General features: G+C 54.7%; 2 protein-coding genes across 2 annotated transcripts in view; both read left to right on the plus strand.

Annotated features, from left to right (window-relative positions):
• The first annotated feature begins 198 nt into the window (after positions 1-198).
• LOC133360083 (von Willebrand factor C and EGF domain-containing protein-like) lies at positions 199-13,603 on the plus strand. Its single transcript, XM_061578673.1, has 10 exons — positions 199-208; positions 1,352-1,432; positions 1,801-1,883; positions 3,093-3,198; positions 4,369-4,451; positions 4,837-4,924; positions 8,557-8,642; positions 10,506-10,641; positions 11,896-11,981; positions 13,364-13,603. Exons 1-10 carry the CDS (start codon positions 199-201, stop codon positions 13,466-13,468), a joined length of 864 nt encoding a protein of 287 aa, XP_061434657.1. The 3' UTR covers positions 13,469-13,603.
• LOC133360201 (anoctamin-4-like) overlaps positions 2,841-19,459 on the plus strand; it is a 61,228-nt gene continuing 44,609 nt past the window's right edge. The window contains exon 1 of the mRNA XM_061578826.1: positions 2,841-2,844. The gene's annotated coding sequence lies outside the window, so the exon portion shown is untranslated. The remainder of the gene's footprint in view (positions 2,845-19,459) is intronic.

Consider the following 19,459-nt stretch of genomic DNA (forward strand, 5'->3'; position numbering starts at 1 on the left):
ATCTACTCACCTACCCACCTACTCACCTACCCACCTACCCACCTACCCACCCAGTCACCTATTCACCTACCCACTTACCCACCTATTCACCTACTTACCTACCCACATAGTCACTCACCTACCCAGGTACGCACTCACCAAAGACAGCCATGTTAACCTTCTCTCTCTTTACATGAATAACTGTCTCTATCTAAGTACATGTCTCTTTGTATCTGTGTTTATGTCTCTGTGTGTATCTGTGTGTATCTCTGTGTGTATCTGTGTGTATCTCTGTGTGTATCTTTCTATATATCTATATATATCTGTGTATATCTATACAGTGAGGGAAAAAAGTATTTGATCCCCTGCTGATTTTGTACGTTTACCCACTGACAAAGAAATGATCAGTCTATAATGTTAATGGTAGGTTTATTTGAACAGTGAGAGACAGAATAACAACAACAAAATCCAGAAAAACGCATGTCAAAAATGTTATAAATTGATTTGCATTTTAATGAGGGAAATAAGTATTTGACCCCTCTGCCAAACATGACTTAGTACTTGGTGGCAATACCCTTTATGGCAATCACAGAGGTCAGACGTTTCTTGTAGTTGGCCACCAGGTTTGCACACATCTCCCGAGGGATTTTGTCCCACTCCTCTTTGCAGATCTTCTCCAAGTCATTAAGGTCTCGAGGCTGACGTTTGGCAACTCGAACCTTCAGCTCCCTCCATAGATTTTCTATGGGATTAAGGTCCCTCACTGTAGATGTGTGTCTCTGTGTGTATCTCTGTGTGTGTCTGTATGTGTGTCTCTGTATATAGCTATGTATATCTCTCTGCATATCTGTGTATGTGTCTCTGTGTGTATCTGTAGATGTGTGTATCTGTAGATGTGTGTCTCTGTGTGTGTCTCTAGATGTGTGTCTCTGTGTGTGTCTCTGTGTATATCTGTGTATGTGTCTCTGTGTATGTGTCTCTGTGTGTATCTGTAGATGTGTGTCTCTGTGTGTGTCTCTGTATATATCTATGTATATCTCTCTGTATATCTGTGTATGTGTCTCTGTGTATATCTGTAGATGTGTCTCTGTGTGTGTCTCTGTGTATATCTGTAGATGTGTGTCTCTGTGTGTGTCTCTGTGTATATCTGTAGATGTGTGTCTCTGTGTGTGTCTCTGTGTATATCTGTAGATGTGTGTCTCTGTGTGTGTCTCTGTGTATATCTGTAGATGTGTGTCTCTGTGTGTGTCTCTGTGTATATCTGTAGATGTGTGTCTCTGTGTGTGTCTCTGTGTATATCTGTAGATGTGTGTCTCTGTGTGTGTCTCTGTGTATATCTGTAGATGTTGTGTGTCTCTGTGTGTGTCTCTAGATGTGGACGAGTGCTCGCTGGGTTCTGCTTCTCTCTGTGATTTTGGCTGCAACAACTTCCCTGGCTCATACAGCTGCACGGGTAACCACAACCACCACCACCACAACCACCACAACCACCACCATCACAAACACCACAACCACCACAACCACCACCATCACAAACACCACAACCACCACAACCACCACAGCAACCACCACATCCACCACAACCACCATAACCACCACTACAGCAACCATCACGACAACCACAACCACCACTACAACCACCACCGCAACCACCACAGCAACCACCACCACGACAACCACCACCACAGCAACCATCACAACAACCACCACCACCACAACCACCACCACCACAACCACCACAACCACCACCACCACAACCACCACCACCACCACAACCACCACCACCACCGCAGCAGCAGCTGCCGTGTGCTCTGGTTGCAGAGCTGCGGAGTCCCGCCGTGTCGCTGGCGGCCGCCCCTGAGAGCGGCGACACGGCGTGCGGAGCCCCTGGAGGGGAATGTCAGGTGGGGCATCACCATCATCACCATCATCACCATCACCACCATCACCACCATCACCACCATCACCATCACCACCATCACCACCATCACCATCACCACCATCACCACCATCACCACCATCACCATCACCACCATCACCACCATCACCATCACCACCATCACCACCATCACCATCACCACCATCACCATCACCACCATCACCATCATCACCATCATCACCATCACCATCATCACCATCACTACCACCATCATCACCATCATCACCATCATCACCATCACTACCATCATCATCATCACCATCGTCATCATCATCATCACCAACACCATCATCACTACCACCATCATCACTACCACCATCATCATCACCATCATCACCATCATCACCATCATCACCATCATCACCATCACCACCATCACCATCACCACCATCACCACCATCACCATCACCACCATCACCATCATCACCATCACCATCACCACCATCACCACCATCACCATCACCACCATCACCATCATCACCATCATCACCATCACCATCATCACCATCACTACCACCATCATCACCATCATCACCATCACTACCACCATCATCATCACCATCGTCATCATCATCATCACCAACACCATCATCACTACCACCATCATCACTACCACCATCATCATCACCATCATCACCACCATCACTACCACTACCACCGCCATCACGACCATGACCAGGGGCACCCCCAGCGGCAGCTGTCCCTGTGTGGCCCCGCCCGAGTGGAGGGGGAGACGGCGGTGACCCAGACCTGCTGGCGCGTCTCTGGGTGGCGCTGGTTCCAGGAGAGCGGAGGTGCAGCGGTTAGCGCCGCGCTACGAATCCGGCACGCGCCCGGCTCCGATTCCTGCTCACGGCCAACACCGTCGGTGACGATTCTCTGAACCGGTGCTGGGCCTCCCCTGGGTCGACTCGGCCTCAAACGAGTAGCCGGCGTAGCGGAGTGTAATGTAGTAAACATCGCCAGCACTGGGGAGACAAAGGCGGCCGGGCGTGGTGCTGGCCACCCACCCCCTCTGTGTGTAGCCACCGTGCCGGTAGCCTTCACAGCTGCTGCTGCTGCTACTCGCTAACAGCGCTTGCTCCCACAGGCTGTTAAGACTACACGGGGGACCTTTGTCTTTGTGGTGGTGGTGGTTGTTGTTGTGGTTGTTGTTGTGGTGGTGGTGGTCCAGGATGTGCGGGAGCCGTGCGCTGGCGTTGAGTGCCCATCGCCGCCGGCTCCGTGCTCACAACCGCAGCCCGGCACGACGCCTGCAGCCTGCTGCTCGAGCTGCCGCGGTGAGCCCAGCAGGTGCACAGCCTGGTGGTGGTGGTGGTGGTGGTGGTAGTGGTGGTGGTGGTGGTGATGGTGGTGGTGGTGGTGGTGATGGTGGTGGTGGTGGTGGTGGTGGTGATGGTGGTGGTGGTGGTGGTGGTGATGGTGGTGGTGCTGGTGGTGGTGGTGGTGATGGTGGTGGTGGTGGGGGTGGTGGTGGTGGTGGTGGTGATGGTGGTGGTGGTGATGGTGATGGTGGTGGTGGCGGTGCTGGTGGTGGTGATGGTGGTGGTGATGGTGGTGGGGGTGGTGGTGGTGGTGGTGGTGATGGTGGTGGTGGTGATGGTGGTGGTGCTGGTGGTGGTGGTGATGGTGGTGGTGCTGGTGGTGATGGTGGTGGTGGTGATGGTGGTGGTGGTGATGGTGGTGGTGGTGGTGATGGTGGTGGTGGTGATGGTGGTGGTGGTGGTGGTGATGGTGGTGGTGATGGTGGTGATGGTTGTGATGGTGGTGGTGATGGTGGTGGTGGTGGTGGTGATGGTGGTGGTGGTGATGGTGGTGATGGTGGTGATGGTGGTGGTGGTGGTGATGGTGGTGGTGGTGGTGGTGATGGTGGTGGTGGTGATGGTGGTGGTGGTGGTGATGATGGTGATGGTGGTGGTGATGGTGGTGGTGGTGGTGATGGTGGTGGTGCTGGTGGTGGTGATGGTGGTGATGGTGATGGTGGTGGTGGCGGTGCTGGTGGTGGTGATGGTGGTGGTGATGGTGGTGGGGGTGGTGGTGGTGGCGGTGGTGATAGTGGTGGTGGTGATGGTGGTGGTGCTGGTGGTGGTGGTGATGGTGGTGGTGCTGGTGGTGGTGCTGGTGGTGGTGGTGGTGCTGGTGGTGGTGTAGGTGGTGGCGGTGGTGATGATGGTGGTGGTGATGGTGGTGGTGATGGTGGTGGTGGTGCTGGTGGTGGTGCTGGTGGTGGTGATGGTGGTGATGGTGGTGGTGATGGTGGTGGGGGTGGTGGTGATGGTGGTGGTGGTGATGGTGATGGTGGTGGTGGTGGTGATGATGATGATGGTGGTGGTGATGGTGGTGATGGGGGTGGTGGTGATGACGATGGTGATGGTGGTGATGGTGGTGATGGTGGTGGTGATGGTGGTGATGGTGGTGATGAAGGGGGTGATGGTGATGATGGTGTTCAGGTTGTCTCCATGAGGGACGGGTGCGGAGTGAGGAGGAGGTTTTTTACGAAGACCCCAAGAACTGCACCATCTGTGTCTGCTCTGTGAGTACAATCACCATCATAATCATCACCATCATAATCACCACCATCACCACCACCACCATCATCACCATCATCACCACCACCACCATCACCACCATCAACACCATCATCACCACCATCATCACCACCACCATCACCACCACCATCACCACCACCATCACCACCACCATCACCACCATCATCACCACCACCACCATCACCACCACCACCATCATCACCACCACCACCATCATCACCACCACCACCATCACCACCATCAACACCATCACCACCACCATCACCACCATCACCACCATCATCACCACCACCATCATTCCCTCCATGGTGGTTGTTGAGGTTGTTGTGGTTGTTGTTGTTGTGGTGGTGGTGGTCTCTGTGTCTCCAGGGTGGCTCTGTGAGCTGCGTCACCCCCTCGTGCCCCCCTCTACTCTGCGAGCACCCCACGCAGCTCGCCTGCTGCCCAGCCTGCCCCAGTGAGCACACACACACACACCTACACACACACACACACACCTACACACACCTACACCTACACACACACACACCTACACACACCTACACACACACACACCTACACACACACACACCTACACACACCTACACACACACACACCTACACACACACACCTACACACACACACCTACACACACCCACCTACACACACCTACACACACACACCTACACACACACACACCTACACACACACACACCTACACCTACACACACGCACCTACACACACACATACCTACACACACACACCTACACACACACCTACAAACACACACCTACACACACACACACCTACACACACACACCTACACACACACCTACACACACACCTACACACACTTACACACCTACACACACACACCTACACACACACACACACCTACACACACACACCTACACACAACTACACACACACCTACACACACACACATACACACACACCTACACACACACACCTACACACAACTACACACACACACCTACACACACACACCCCTACACACACACACCTACACACACACACCTACACACACCTACACACACCTACACACACACATACCTACACACACACACACCTACACACACACCTACACACACACACACACCTACACACAGACACACCTACACACACACACACCTACACACAACAACAACCGCCATTCGCCACTAAGTGGCGGTGACGTCACCACGATGCTTGTGCCAGGCCAGGTGCACCTTGAGGCCACGTGAAGTGTCGAACGCCCGCTGGCAGGAGGTCACGGGGCAGACCCAGCAGGTGCCACGGGTCGACTGACCGAGATGACCGAGATGACCGAGATGACTGGCTGATGCACCACCTGTGCCCCCTACTGTGCCAACTTGCTGTGCTTTAGCCACCCAGCGCTCCGCTCGTTGTTGTGAGCGTCGCTCCTCCGCCCTCCATTGTTGTTGGAGGGCGACTGCCTCCAACTGCCCAGTAGCGTCCTTCACGAGCCTCCTCCACTGAAGCCGATCTTGACACCGCTGGTGCCAGTCATCGGCAAGTCCACTCAGCTCCACGTCCTCCTGTACCACATCACTCCATCTCTTCTCTAGCCCGTGCCGCGCCCGTTTAGCCCCCTCGATCAGGCCGAACAAAAGCTGTTTAGGCATGCGGTGGCTGGGCATGCGGGCTACATGACCCAGCCAACGCAGCCTTGCCTGCCGGAGGAGCTCACCGATGGGACTTTGCCCAGATCTTTCAAGGATTTGTGAGCTCCTCACACGTTCCACCCTGGTTAAACCCAGGATGGATCGTAGGCAGGCCAGCCTAAATGTTTCCAACCGGCGAAAATGCTCCATTAGGGGGGTCCACGTTTCACAAGCGTAGAGAAGGGAGGGAATGACTGTGGCCGATAGATCTGAAGCTTCGTGCGGAGCGACAGACCAGGTAGCTTCCACACAGTGTTAAGCAACCGATGAAAATATATTTTTGCTCGACTGATTCGGAGTGAGACCTCTGCTGTTAAACTGGAACCGGTCATAAGCACACTGCCCAGGTATGGGAAACTCTCCACTCTCTCCACTACTGCCCCATCACCGATTGGGAGTTGTGGTGGTGGAGTGTCCGATGGTACAAAATACCCAGGCAGGTGCTTAGTTTTGGTGGAGCTGATGGTAAGGCCCCACCTCTTAGTGGCACGCTCCAGTCTCAGCAGCAGCGTCTCCATCTCCTCCTCTGAATGAGCAGCTATTACCAAATCATCGGCATACATAACGTGGTTAGCCAATAGAGAGCCATCCCTTGACCGCACCCGGGCATCGATCAGCCTCCCATTATATCTGTACCAAATGGAAATTCCCCCGGTACAGCTATTGAAGGCTTCACGAACTACGTGGTCAAAATAGATGTTAAATAATGTGGGAGCCAGAGGACATCCCTGTCGCACCCCAAGGTGTACAGGGAAAGGCTCTGACTCCCGGCCACGTAGTTTTACCCGGGCCCGCTCACCATCATGAAGGTCCTTAATGATCGTGAACAGAGGGTCAGGGACTCCAGACCAGGTGCCAGCATCATGACCAACTCGGGCATTGAAGTCACCCAACAAGATGACTCTATCCCGAGGGGCCACTTTAGCCAGCACGTGTTACAGGAGGTCATAGAAGGCATCTGACTCATCGGCCTTGCCTGCATCCCTCCACGGATGTTCGTCTTCGGTGGGGGCATAAGTAACCACGACCACCATTCCTCGCCTCCGGTTGAAGGGAAGGTGAGCCCAAAGTAGCCTGGGGCTTACAGCTTCCCACACCTCACCGCCACGCTCCCACGCCCCTTTCATTATTTTGTTCAAAAGAAGAGCCACACCCTGTAATTTGGCAGTCTCCTGCCCCGAGTAGAGGACTGTCCACCCCTCATGGTGGTAGGAGCCAAAGCCGGTCAACCGGACCTCCTGAATGCCACAAAGATCCAGGCGGTACCGGTCCAGCTCCCGACAGAGGAGTGGCAGCCTCTCCTCCGCAGTGAGCGTTCGAACATTCCACGTGGCCACCCGCAGTGGTTTTTCGTTGTTTCTGGAGGAGCCCCGAGGGTAAAGATTAAATCTCCTGGCTCCACCAGATGGGGTTTGGCCAGGAGACGTAATAGACGCCTGTCCCCCCGGGGCCTCCGGCACAAGCTTATTAGTTAGAGATTTCAGTCGTGGTTTGGTGGTAATTTATTGAAGGTGGAGGGGTTACCAGCCCCACGCACCCATTCAGAGCCCCCATTTGGCCATGAGGGGAGAGGGCCAATTGGAATTGGCCCTCCCCCCCACAGCACTGTCCACGACAGCATTGCCCGTCCGGCACCGCGAGGAGGTAGGGGTTGTTTTGCCACTCTACACACATGCACTCACCTACACACACTCATCACACACACTGACTCATTTACAAGTATGTGTGTGTAGATGAGTGTGTGTGTAGGTGAGTGAGTGTGTGTGTAGGTGAGTGTGTGTGTAGGTGAGTGAGTGTGTGTGTAGGTGAGTGTGTACACGCCTACTCACAATGGGGGTAGAGCAGGTGCATCTGCCAGTCAGCCAGCCCATGGCACCTGCTGGGTCTGTCCCGTGACCTCCTCCTGTCCGCGAGCTGTCGACACTTCGCGTGGCCTCAAGGTGCACATGGCCTGGCACAAGCGTCGTGGTGACGTCACCGCCACTTAGTGGCGAATGGCAGTTGTTGTTGTAGATGAGTGTGTATACACGTGTGTGTGTAGATGAGTGTGCGTATGTGTATGTACACGTGTGTGTGTGTGTAGATGAGTGTGTGTGTGTAGATGAGTGTGTGTGTACACGTGTGTGTTTGTGTAGATGAGTGTGTGTGTGTACACGTGTGTGTGTGTGCGTAGATGAGTGTGTGTACACGTGTGTGTGTAGATGAGTGTGTGTACACGTGTTTGTGTGTGTGTGTAGATGAGTGTGTGTACACGTGTGTGTGTGTATATGAGGGTGTGTACACGTGTGTGTGTGTACACGTGTGTGTGTGTGTCTATACGTGTGTGTGTATGTGTGTGTGTACACGTGTGTGTATATGTGTGTGTGTGTATGAGTGTGTGTATATGTGTGTGTAGACGAGTGTGTATGTGTGTGTGTGTGTAGATGAGTGTGTGCACCAGGGAGCCGTGTACTCGGAGGGCGCCGTGTTCACTCCTGAGGACAGCCCCTGCACGACTTGCGTGTGCGAGGTACGCACACAAGGCAAAGATCCCCCGGATAGCCTGAGACAGACTGTCGGGGCAAGTGCTGTTAGTGAGTAGCAGCAGCACCTATGGAGGCTACCGGCGCTGTGGCACACACAGAGGGGGTGGGTGGCCAGCGCCACGCCCGGACGTGTTTGTCTCTCCCCCAGTTGCTTGCGATGTTCACTACACACAGCACCAGTTACTACTCTTTTGAGGCTGAGTACACACACACCTGTACATACACACCTGGACACACGTGTACACACACACCTGGACACGTGTACACACACCTGGACACACGTGTACACACACACACCTGGACACACGTGTACACACACACACGTGTACACACACACCCGTGTACACTAATACCAATACCCACCATTCGCCACTAAGTGCCGGTGACAGTCACCACGGTGCCTGTGCCAGGCTAGGTGCACTTTGAGGCCACGTGAAGTGTCGAAGGCTCGCTGACGGGAGGAGGTCTCAGGACAGGCCCAGGTGCCATGGGTTGCTGAGATGACTGGCTGATGCACCACCTGTGCCCCCTACTGTGCCAACCTGCTGTGCTTTAGCCGCCCGGCGCTCCGCTCGTTGTTGTGAGCGTCGCTCCTCCACCCTCCGTTGTTGTTGGAGGGCGACTGCCTCCAACTGCCCAGTAGCGTCCTTCACGAGCCTCCTCCACAGAGGCCGATCTTGACACTGCTGGTACCAGTCGCCGGCAAGTCCACTCAGCAAACTTGCAGACGTGGACTTGGGGGTCGCAGATGGGGTTACAGTTCTTCCCTGAAGGTTGGTGGTAGGGGTGGCGCTGCAAGTTACTTGTTTGATGACATTTGTGATTGCGGGCTACTGAGGCAGACTCCATCTCCTCAGCAACCCACGCCCACCACCCTTCCTTGCAGCGCTGCACAGGTCTTTGAACCTCCGAGCGAAGGCTGCGGTCAGCCTCCTCATTCTCCGATGTTGGATGTTGTAAACGACTTGAGTGGGCCTGTCGCTTTCTCTCAACCAGCCGGAACACCTCCTCCTTCAGCCAACGCAGCCTTGCCTGCCGGAGGAGCTCACCGCTGGGACTTTGCCCAGATCTTTCAAGGATTTGTGAGCTCCTCACACAATCCAGCCTGGTTCCACCCAGGATGGATCGTAGGCAGGCCAGCCTAAATGTTTCTACCCGGCGAAGATGTTCCATTAAGGGGGTCCACGTTTCGCAAGCGTAGTGAAGGGAGGGAATGAATGTGGCCGAGAAGACCTGAAGCTTTGTGCGGAGCGACAGACCAGGTAGCTTCCACACAGCGTTACGCAACCGATGAAAAGATAATGCCGCTCGACTGATTCGGAGTGAGACCTTCGCTGTAAAACCGGAGCCGGTCATGGGCACACTGCCCAGGTATGGGAAACTCTCCACTCTCTCCACAACTGCCCCATCACCAATTGGGAGTACACACACACACGTGTACACACACACACGTGTACACACACACACGTGTACACACACACACGTGTACACACACACACGTGTACACACACACACGTGTACACACACAGCCTGAATTGCTCTAAAACTACCTGTGAATAACGTTGTGTTGTTGTAGTGGTTGTTGTCAGGTTGTTGTCGTGGTTGTTGTCGAGGTTGTAGTGGTTGTTGTAGTGGTTGTTGTCGAGGTTGTTGTCGTGGTTGTTGTCGTGGTTGTTGTGGTTGTTGTGGTTGTTGTCGAGGTTGTTGTCGAGGTTGTTGTCGTGGTTGTTGTCAGGTTGTTGTCGAGGTTGTAGTGGTTGTTGTAGTGGTTGTTGTAGTGGTTGTTGTCGAGGTTGTTGTCGTGGTTGTTGTCGTGGTTGTTGTGGTGGTTGTTGTTGTGGTTGCAGGCCGGTGTGGTTGGTTGTGCTGCGGTTGGTTGTGCCACCCCGGACTGCGTGGGCACCGCGCTGGTGCACAACCACGGCGACTGCTGTCCAACCTGCGACACCACCACAACCACCACAACCACCACCACCACCACAGGTGACCACAACCACCACCACCACCACAACCACCACAACCACCACCACCACCACAGGTGACCACAACCACCACCACCACCACAGGTGACCACAACCACAGCCACAACCACCACCACCACAACCACCACCACCACAATCACAGCCACAGGTGACCACAACCACAGCCACAACCACCACAACCACCACCACAGCCACAACCACCACCACCACCACAGCCACAACCACCACCACCACCACAGCCGCAGGTGACCACAACCACCACAGCCACAACCACCACAACCACCACCACAGCCACAGGTGACCACAACCACCACCACCACAGGTGACCACCACCACAGCCACAACCACCACCACCACAGCCACAACCACCACAACCACCACCACCACAGGTGACCACCACCACAGCCACAACCACCACCACAGCCACAACCACCACAACCACCACCACAGCCACAACCACCACCACCACAGCCACAACCACCACCCCCACCACAGCCACAGGTGACCACCACCACCACTACCTCTAGCTGTGTGTGGGTGAGAGCGGCGGTGCAGCGGTCAGCGTCACGCTACGAACCCGGCACGCACCCGACTTCCATTCCCGCTCACGGCCAACACCGTCGGTGACGATTATCTGAACCGGTGCTGGGCCTTCCCTGGGTCGACTCAGCCTCAAATGAGCAGCTGGTGCGATGTGTGAACATCGCCAGCACTGGGGAGACAAAGGCGGCCGGGCGTGGTGCTGGCCACCCACCGCCTCGTGTGCCACCGTGCCGGCAGCCTTCACAGGCGCTGCAGTCTGTACGGGGGAGCTTTGTCTTTGTGGTACCGATATGGCCACTGCCGCTGGTTATTAATAACAACCCTTGCTCCTGCAGGCCCTGTTGGGGCTACCTGGGGTAGCTCTGTCTCTAGCTGTGTGTGGTGTGGGTGGGTGGGACTACCTGGGGTAGCTTTGTCTCTAGCTGTGTGTGGTGTGTGGGGGGTGGGGCTACCTGGGGTAGCTTTGTCTCTAGCTGTGTGTGGTGTGTGTGTGTGGTGTGTGTGGTGTGTGTGTGTGGTGTGGGTGGTGTGTGTGTGGTGTGTGTGTATGTGATGTGTGGTGTGTGTGGTGTGTGTGTGTGGTGTGTGTGTGTGGTGTGTGTGTGTGTGGTGTGTGTGTGGTGTGGGTGGTGTGTGTGTGGTGTGTGTGTATGTGATGTGTGGTGTGTGGGTGGTGTGTGTGTATGTGATGTGTGGTGTGTGGGTGGGGCAGGCTGCCGCGTGGATGAGAATGGGGCGTCGCTGCCTCTGGGACAGATCTGGTCACCGGGGGACCCCTGCGTGGTGTGCACCTGCCAGGTGAGCCACGCGGTGAGGTCACGTGGTGAGGTCACCACCACATGGTGAGGTCACAGGGTGAGGTCACCACCACATGGTGAGGTCACCACCAGGGGGTGAGGTCACCACCATAGGGTGAGGTCACCACCAGGGGGTGAGGTCACCACCAGGAGTGAGGTCACCACCACGTGGCGAGGTCACCACCAGGGGGTGAGGTCACCGCCACGTGCGCTGCTCACCCATCGCTGGCCCATTGTTGCGTTGCTCACCGCCACCTACGCTCACCAATCGCTCACCAGTTGTACGCTCGATTTGAAGCTTTCGTGACTGCAAGGATTCATACTCTTTGGTTTTTTCGGTGAGGTCACGGTAGGTAAAAATTTTTACAAAATAAATGAAAACTAAATTAAATCACGACGCTTTGGAAGACGGAGGCTTGTGTTGCTTCCGAAACGTCGTGATTTAATTCAGTTGTTTTCATGTATTTAATTTAATTTCTTACCTACGTGACTTTACCGAAAAAACCAAAGAGTAGTTGTACGCTACTCACTAATACTCCGCTCGCCAATACACTCCTCACCAGTCGTAAGCTCTCCAGTGGCCACGAGATGTTGACCACCTCGCCCGGTCTGCAGGAGGTCGTGGGTTCGATCCCGACCCTGACGACGCCTGCCGCTGCTACGTGGAGTCTGAGAGCCGCTCCTCTGCTGCCGAGTAATGGCGGCTGCTGCTGCCGAGTAATGGCGGCTGCTGCTGCCGAGTAATGGCGGCTGCTGCTGCCGAGTAATGGCGGCTGCTGCTGCCGAGTAATGGCGGCTGCTATAAACTCCCACGTGACGCTGTCAGCCACGTGGTTGACATCGTTTGTGATGGCCACGTCGCTTCTGACAAAGCTCCACAGCTCAGTGGCCTTACAACTAAACTACAAGTAAACGACAAGTTGTAGTTTAGTTGTTTAACATCTCTCCAGCGTGGCGCCCCACGGGGTGATCTGTGTGCGTGTGTGTGTGTGTGTCTGTGTTTGTGTGTGTCTGTCTGTGTGTGTGTCTGTCTGTGTGTGTCTGTGTGTGTGTCTGTGTGTATCTGTCTGTGTGTGTCTGTGTGTGTGTGTCTGTGTGTGTGTCTGTGTGTGTCTGTGTGTGTCTGTGTCTGTGTGTCTGTGTGTGTGTGTCTGTGTGTGTGTCTGTGTGTGTGTCTATGTGTGTGTCTGTGTGTGTGTATGTGTCTGTGTGTGTGTCTGTGTGTGTGTATGTGTCTGTGTGTGTCTGTGTGTGTGTGTCTGTGTGTATCTGTGTGTGTGTGTCTGTGTGTGTGTTTGTGTGTGTGTGTCTGTGTGTGTCTGTGTGTGTATGTGTGTGTGTCTGTGTGTGTGTGTGTGTCTGTGTGTGTGTGAGAGTCGTCAGGCTGATGGGGTCATCTCGTGTCACCGCACCGAGTGTCTGGAGCGCTGCACTCACCCCCTGCCCTCACCGCCTGGACAGTGCTGCCCGGAGTGTCCACGCTGGTGAGCCGTGGCATCAACCCCATCACCACCATCACCATCCACCATCACCACCATCACGATCACCACCATCCACCATCACCACCATCACCATCATCATCCACCATCGCCATCATCACCACCATCGTTATAAACATCACCATTACCACCACCATCAATAATCATCACCACCATCACCATCATCACCACCATCACCACCATCACCATCATCATCACCACCATCATCCACCATCGTTGTCAACATCACCATCACCACCATCGTTATCAACATCACCACCATCATCACCATCACCGCCATCACCACCATCGTTATCAACATCACCATCACCACCACCACCATCAATGACCACCATCATCATCATTAATTATAACATCATCAGTAGCAGAAATTGTGTCCACACTGACGCTGTTGACGCTGTTGACGATGTTGCTCGTGGTGCAGGTTGCCTCTACAACGAGGAGGCGTACAACTCCACACAGAACTTCTCCTCCCCTTCCGACCCCTGCAGCGTCTGCGTCTGTCTGGTGACCCTCCATCATCATCAGCAACATCATCATCAGCAACATCATCATGAGTATATTTGTATCTGTACGTGTCTGCGTGTAGGGGGAGACAAAGGCGGGCGGGTGAGCGTGGTGCTGGCCCCCACTCCCTCGTGTGCCACAGTGGCCGGCCTTCAGAGACGCTTCTGTTGCTACTGGCTACTAGCAGCACTTGCCCCTACAGCCTGTGAAGGCTACCCGGGGGACCGTTGTCTGTGTGTGTGTGAGCAGGCCGGCTCCGTGCTGTGCTCAGCGCGCCACTGCCCCCCGCCCGCCTGCCCCTTCCCCTTCCACGCCGAGGGGGAGTGCTGCCCCTCGTGCTCCGGTGAGCCAGCAGCACTCACCACTCACTCACCCACTCACTCACTCACCCACTCGCTCACTCACTCACCCACTCACCCACACACTCACCTACTCACTCACACACCACCCACTTACTCTACCACTCACTCACCCACTCACCCACACACTCACTCACCACTCGCTCACCCATTCACTCACTCACCCACTCGCTCACCCATTCACTCACTCACCTACTCACTCACACACCACCCACTTACTCTACCACTCACTCACCCACTCACCTACTCACCACTCACCCATTCACCCACTCACCTATTCACTCACTCACCCACTCACTCACCCACTCACTCACTCACCTACTCACTCACTCACTCACCCACTCACCACTCGCTCACCCACTCACTCACTCACCTACTCACTCACCCACTCACTCACCTACTCACTCACTCACTCGCCCACTCACCACTCGCTCACCCACTCACTCACTCACTCACCTACTCACACACCCACTCACTCACCTACTCACTCACCCATTCACTCACTCACCTACTCACTCACTCACCCAATCACTCACCCACTCACCCACACACTCACTCACCCACACACTCACTCACCACTCACTCACTCACCCACTCACTTACTCACTCACCTACTCACTCACACACCACCCACTTACTCTACCACTCACTCACTCGCTCGCTCACTCACTCACTCACCACTCACTCACCCACTCACCACTCGCTCACTCACCCACTCACCACTCGCCCACTCACTCACTCACCACTCACTCACCTACTCACTCACACACCACCCACTTACTCTACCACTCCCTCACCCACTCACTCACTCACACACCCACTCACTCACTACCAATTCGCCCACTCACTCACTCACAAACTCACTCACCCACTCACTCTACCACGAACCCAACTGCTTACCCACCCACTTGTACGGTTGTGTGGCAGTTGCGATGATTGTGGTAATGTTTGTTGTTGTGGTCGTGGTTGTTGTTGTTGACTGTTCGCCCGTGTTGTTGTTGTGGTGGTGGTGGTGTGCGAGTCAGACTGTAACTACGAGGGCAGGAAGGTGGTGAATTTACAGTCGTTCAGTCCAGACACCACGCGGCCGTGCCAGCTGTGTACATGCACGGTAACAACAACTACAACACAACAAGAACAACAAGAACAACACAGCAACAATATAACAACACAACAACAATCACACACACAGACACTGATTGTGGGGAGTGGTGGTGCAGCAGTTAGCACGCCGCAGCGCTGTGAACGCGGTAGAGACCCGAGTTAAATTCCTGCTCATGCCCACCGCCATTGAGCGTGACGGCAGCCATTACAATTTGAACAAGTGGCACCACTCCTCGTCTCTGGCGCAGTGGGGAGAGAGACAAGGAGTGGTGGCACCTGGTCTCCGCCAGGTGGCCGGGTGAGCGGGCGTGGTGGTGCTGGCCACCCACCCCCTCGTGTGCCACAGTGCCGACCTTTGTCGGTGCTGCTACTCGCTACTAACAGCAGTTGCCCCTACAGCCTGTTAAGGCTACACGGGGGAGCTTTGTGTTATCTGTGTGTGCGTGTTTTGTCTGTGCTATGCAGCTGGGCGAGGTGACGTGTTCACCCTTCGTCTGTAACTCATCAACACCATCACCACCACCACCATCATCATCATTGCCACCATCGTCACCACCGTCGCCACCACCACCATCATCATCATCGTCACCGCTGTCTTCATTAATTGGCGGAGACAACGCCTGTACTGGGAGTGACGGTAAAGTCTCTGAGTCTCTGTGTGGTGAGTCTGTGGGTCTCTGTGTGGTGAGTCTCTGGGTCTCTGTGTGGTGAGTCTCTGGGTCTCTGTGTGGTGAGTCTGTGGGTCTCTGTGTGGTGAGTCTGTGGGTCTCTGTGTGGTGAGTCTGTGGGTCTCTGTGTGATGAGTCTGTGGGTCTCTGTGTGGTGAGTCTATGGGCCTCTGTGTGATGAGACTGTGGGTCTCTGTGTGGTGAGTCTATGGGTCTCTGTGTGGTGAGTCTGTGGGTCTCTGTATGATGAGTCTCTGGGTCTCTGTGTGGTGAGTCTATGGGTCTCTGTGTGGTGAGTCTGTGGGTCTCTGTGTGGTGAGTCTGTGGGTCTGTGTGATGAGTCTGTGGGTCTCTATGTGGTGAGTCTGTGGGTCTCTGTGTGATGAGTTTGTGGGGAGTGGTAGTGTAGTGGTTTGCACGCTGCGCTATGAACTCGGTGACTCGAGTTAGATTCCTGTTCACGCCCAACACCAGTGAAGATTAATTTGACCGGTCCTGGGATTTCCCTTTGTCGACTTAGCCTCAAATAATTATCTGGTGTGATGTGAAAATCATCGCCGCTGGGGAGACAAAGGCGGCCGGGCGTGGTGCTGGCCACCCACCCCTCGTGTGCCACAATGCTGGACTTCATAGGTGCTAACGGCACTTGCCCCCTGCAGCTTGTCAATGATATATGGGGGATCTTTCTCTTTGATGCATCCATGAGTCATCATTGTTAACATCGTTTTCATCATCATCATCCTCTTGCAGGCCCTAAAGTCGAAGGAGTGGAAGATCTTCGGAGGTCATCTCAAGATCTCCCGAACTCCACTCCAATCCCTCATGCTGCATCTCACTCCATCTCCTCCTCTGCCACCTCTTTGTTTGCGGGCAAACTGGGGTATTCTTCACTTGAACATTGGCCCTCTGACCTGGAGGGAGGAGGTGGAAGAGGCGGTGGTGAAGGACGAGAGGGAGGAGGAGGTGCAGGAGGAGGTGGTGGTGGAGGAGGTGGTGGAGGAGATGGTGGAGGAGAGGTAGGAAGAGAGGAAGGGGGAGGTAGAGGAGAGGTAGGAGGTGGAGGAGGTGGTGGTGGAGGAGGTGGAGGAGGTGGTGGTGGAGGAGAGGTAGGGAGAGAGGAAGGGGGAGATGGAGGAGAGGTAGGAGGTGAAGGAGGAGGTGGTGGAGGAGGTGGAGGAGGTGGTGGAGGAGAGGTAGGGAGAGAGGAAGGGGGAGATGGAGGAGGTGGAGGAGGTGGTGGAGGAGGTGGTGGAGGAGGTGGTGGTGGAGGTGGTGGTGGAGGAGGTGGTGGAGGAGGAGGTGGTGGAGGAGCCGGAGAAGGAGGAGAGCCGGTTCTTCCCACGGCTGGCCGAAACCAAAATCTACTCCAGCAGCCATTATCATCATCATCATCGTCGCCATCATCTCCATTGAGGCCATCATCTCCATCGCCGCCATCGTCTCCATCGTCACCATCATCACCATTGTCACAGTGGCCGCCGGACCGCCGCTCAGTCACACGCCGGATCATGATGAAGATAAAGATGATGATGATAGCACGGGGAGCAGAGGGCACCAGCCAGGAGAGAAACCGGATGGCCGGAGACCACGTGGCCCGCTTACCAGACAACAACAACAACAGATTCAACAACAACAGAGACAACAACAGCAGAGGTGACGATAACAACAACAACAGTAGTGACAGAAGAAACAACAAGAATGGCAGTGGCAACAATGATGGTGACAACAATAACAACAAGAGTGACATCCACAACAGCAACAGCAGAGACACCAGCAGAAGCATCAGCAGCGGTGAGAATGGAGGCAATGATGAAGTAGGCATGAGGAGGAGGAGCATGGGGGTGAGGATACTGACAGAAGATGCGGAGATGGTGAAGGAAGATTGGAAGGAGGAGGAGGAGGTGGGGAAGATCGAGGAGGGGAGAAGAGAAACGGAGGGTGGATCGCGAGCTGATGGAAGTCAGGGGGTGGATACGAAGATTCGAGGACAGCGGCAGGGAGCGGTGGAGGAGGAGGTAGCCGAGTCCGAGAGGTTTCCACAGAAAGCTGCGAACCGCGACGAGGTTCTTGAAGAAGAAGCGACGAAGAGCGACACGGCGGGTGGAGGCGAGCGGGTGGAAGGTGTTGGCGGCGAGGAGGAGGAGGAGGAGGTCGCTGGCGTACGGAGGAATCGGAATAACGGCGATGGCCGGAGGAGTGGGGTTCAGGAGAGGAGAGGGGAGAGAGGCGGGGTTGGTGGGGGAGTGAAGAAAAAGAAAAGAGGTGAGGATGAAGAGGGGAGGCAGCGGGGCAGGAGGCCGCAGAAGAACGAGCGGGAGGAAGGCCCGAGCGAGGAGGTGGTGGAGGAGGAGGTCAGGAAGGAGAAGCTTGAGATTAGGAAGAGCGAGGAGATGGACGGAATGAGGAAGAAAGAGGTGGAGGAGGTGGAGGAGGTGGAGGAGGGGGGGGAGGGAGGCGCGGGCAGGAGGAGGTCTTCTCGGCCCTCCCCGCGCGACGTGGCCCTGGCCAGGATCTTCGGCCGCGCTCTGCCCAGGTTCCTGGAGACGCTCGCCGTGCTGAGACGGGGGTCGCCGCGGGATCGGGATCGGGATCGGGATCGTTAGGACCGGATCCCAGATCACGACGAGGACCAGCGATACCGCCGAGAACACGAGAATCAGACAGATGAGACTCGGGACTGGAGGATCTAGCTAGGGACCAGGGCATTAGACTGAAGACCTTCAAGGACTGTGGAGGGTTCAACGTCCGATGAGTCTGAGGTCTGCAGGGAACAGGCCCAGTGCCCACTAGCACGAGAGGGATCGACCCTTATGCACCACTAGCACCAGAGAAGAACAGAAGAATCAGAGAGATCACAGCACCAGAATCTGTATTTATCCTGGAGGAGAGTAAGACTTGCATTATGCTGGAGGAGAGTAAGATTGTTTAATTGTCCTGGAGGAGAGTCAGACTTGCATTATGCTGGAGGAGAGTAAGAATGTTTAATTGTCCTAGAGGAGGGTATCCTGGAGGAGAGTAATAATGTTTAATTGTCCTGGAGGAGGGTATCCTGGAGAAGAGTAAGAATCTTTAATTATCATGGAGGAGGGTATCCTGGAGGAGAGTAAGATTGTTTAATTGTCCTGGAGGAGAGTAAGAATCTTTAATTATCCTAGAGGAGGGTATCCTGGAGGAGAGTAAGAATGTTTAATTGTCCTGGTGGAGAGTAACGCTCTTTTATTATCCTGGAGAATGAATCTCGTGGCCCTATGAAGTTCATTTTTATCGATGTCCAGTAAGAGAGTTAGTTGAGATTCGCAAGTTACATCAATAATAAACAATGCAAGTCAGGATTAACGAGTA

The sequence above is a fragment of the Lethenteron reissneri genome, chromosome 67, assembly GCF_015708825.2.
Source record: "Lethenteron reissneri isolate LAM-NWPU_2019-01 chromosome 67, ASM1570882v1, whole genome shotgun sequence".
Taxonomy (NCBI): Eukaryota; Metazoa; Chordata; class Hyperoartia; order Petromyzontiformes; family Petromyzontidae; genus Lethenteron; species Lethenteron reissneri.

What these genes read in the sequence shown, in the direction of transcription:
- LOC133360083 (XM_061578673.1), top strand. An exon ending in CTGCTGCTCGAGCTGCCGCG is followed by an intron (nt 3,199 to 4,368) that starts GTGAGCCCAGCA and finishes GATGGTGTTCAG; the next exon opens with GTTGTCTCCATGAGGGACGG. An exon ending in GCACCATCTGTGTCTGCTCT is followed by an intron (nt 4,452 to 4,836) that starts GTGAGTACAATC and finishes CTGTGTCTCCAG; the next exon opens with GGTGGCTCTGTGAGCTGCGT.